Below are 1906 nucleotides of genomic sequence, written 5' to 3' on the forward strand. Positions count from 1 at the left end.
CCCAATATTGTTTCCAAAACTATGTGGATTGAGCATTCCCAATAGTAATATCACGGATCTTACAGTATATCAAACTATATCACATAAGAAATCTACGAGGAAGAGATATTTATACAATCTTCAACTCATAAATTATTTATCAATTCATAGATAATAGAGTCTCTTTAAATATTTTGAAAGATCATCAAGCATAACATTCAGGATCATTAGTCTCACTCAATTACTAATCACTACCTCTCCTTCAAGCACCTCACCATCCTCTCTCCACTCTTAAGTCTAATCATTGTACAACATAATTCATTAAACAAATTATCTTGATCTCGCTATCTTTTTATATATCAACACGTAATTATTTAAGTCGAATAAAATGCAAAGACTAAATATATAGAATTTGCTTATCTTTGAATGTATAAAAAGCTGAAACTACTAGGATTCACCATATTAATGAGCTGAACATTGTATAAATATACTCTATTATCTAAGTGTTGGTAATGCTCAATCCCACATAGTTTTGGAAACACTATTGAGAATGGTATTTAAGGTTTGGATTTTGCACTTCCTTGTTGAGTGAAAGAGAACAAGGGGGACTCTCACGCGCTGCTGTCGCCGCCGTCTCGGGTCGGGTCGGGTCGTGGTCGTGGTCGTGGTAATACGTGTCTTCGACACGTCCGCGCGGATACTATCTTTTTAGAGAAAATTCTTAAGAAACAAATGCAATACCATTTTTAAAACTATCGCAACGCGAAATGGAAAATTGCAACGACACTGTAGACTATCGCAACGCGAAATGGAAAATCGCAACGACACTGTAGACTATTGTAACGTGAAATGGAAAATCGCAACGACACTGTAGACTATCGCAACGCGAAATGGAAAACCGCAACGCGAAACTGCGCGATACTGGAGATCGCGTTGCGAATTAGAAATCGCATTGCGATTTTATTGGTCATTTTGGCAAATCCAAAAAAAATTGATCAAAATCGTATATTATATGGGATTTTTGGTCACTGAAGTTATTTTCTCTATTTTAAATTTGTATCTTTTAATATAAAATTATTTTAAGTACATCTTTTTAATATCGAACGAGGAAAGGTCGAAAAAAATCACCTTTCCGAAGTCAAATATGCCATCCCCACACCCTTATAAATATAACAGCACAATCTAAAATGCAAAGCCTCTTCGAAAAACTAACACTAAAAATAAAAGTTTCTTTGATATTTCCCAATGGCCGCCGGCTCAACCCAATACGACGTTGTCGTTTCCGGCAATAATACTATTCCTGCTCCTTCCGATGGACGGCATTTCGACCTTGATGATGCCATGATGATGCCGGAGGATCCCGCAGCCATGGCTCAAACAATTACACGTTTGGTTTCCGAGATGCCGACGGGTAGTTACGCAACCGGGAATTGCTCAATTTGCATGGAAAGCTTATGGCCGTCCGATGGTTCAAGTGCTCCTAGGCAAGTCTCGTGCGGCCATGTTTATCACCATGATTGTATTACCGATTGGCTCTTCAATGCCAACAGCTACTCTTGCCCCCTTTGCCGCCACCAAATTTCCCCATGAATCCGATATTTAATTATGATAAGTTCTATGTGTGTGTGTGTTTTTTTAAAGTCATTGGTAGTTGGAAATCAGATAAGAATGAAGCTTGTGTTAAAAAATGTAAAGAGAGTATTTTATATTTAGGGTAAACTACACATTTAATACCTAAACCATCACTTTTAGTAATTAAACTTTCAATTTTTTCATATCATACATAATGTTTAATTTTTATTTTATTTTAGTATTCCACTGTTAAAAGCTTAATGCGTTTAGTACCCAAACTATTACTTTTGATCTGTTTTAGTACCTAAACTTTTGATATTTTCAAAGCTTAAAGTGAAATTTTGAATGAGGATAC

The 1906-nt window shown here is 36.1% G+C and overlaps 1 protein-coding gene across 1 annotated transcript; it reads left to right on the forward strand.

Annotated features, from left to right (window-relative positions):
- The first annotated feature begins 1224 nt into the window (after nucleotides 1-1224).
- Nucleotides 1225-1569, forward strand: LOC120144192 (E3 ubiquitin-protein ligase trul-1-like). Its single transcript, XM_039158324.1, has one exon. It carries the CDS (start codon nucleotides 1225-1227, stop codon nucleotides 1567-1569), a length of 345 nt encoding a protein of 114 aa, XP_039014255.1.
- The last annotated feature ends 337 nt before the right edge of the window (nucleotides 1570-1906 follow it).

Source organism: Hibiscus syriacus, unplaced genomic scaffold, assembly GCF_006381635.1.
Source record: "Hibiscus syriacus cultivar Baekdansim isolate YM2019G1 unplaced genomic scaffold, ASM638163v2 tig00002317_pilon, whole genome shotgun sequence".
NCBI lineage: Eukaryota > Viridiplantae > Streptophyta > Magnoliopsida > Malvales > Malvaceae > Hibiscus > Hibiscus syriacus.

Bases quoted from the DNA above. Each gene is read 5' to 3' on its own strand.
- LOC120144192 (XM_039158324.1), top strand. From the start codon at position 1,225: ATGGCCGCCGGCTCAACCCAATACGACGTTGTCGTTTCCGGCAATAAT.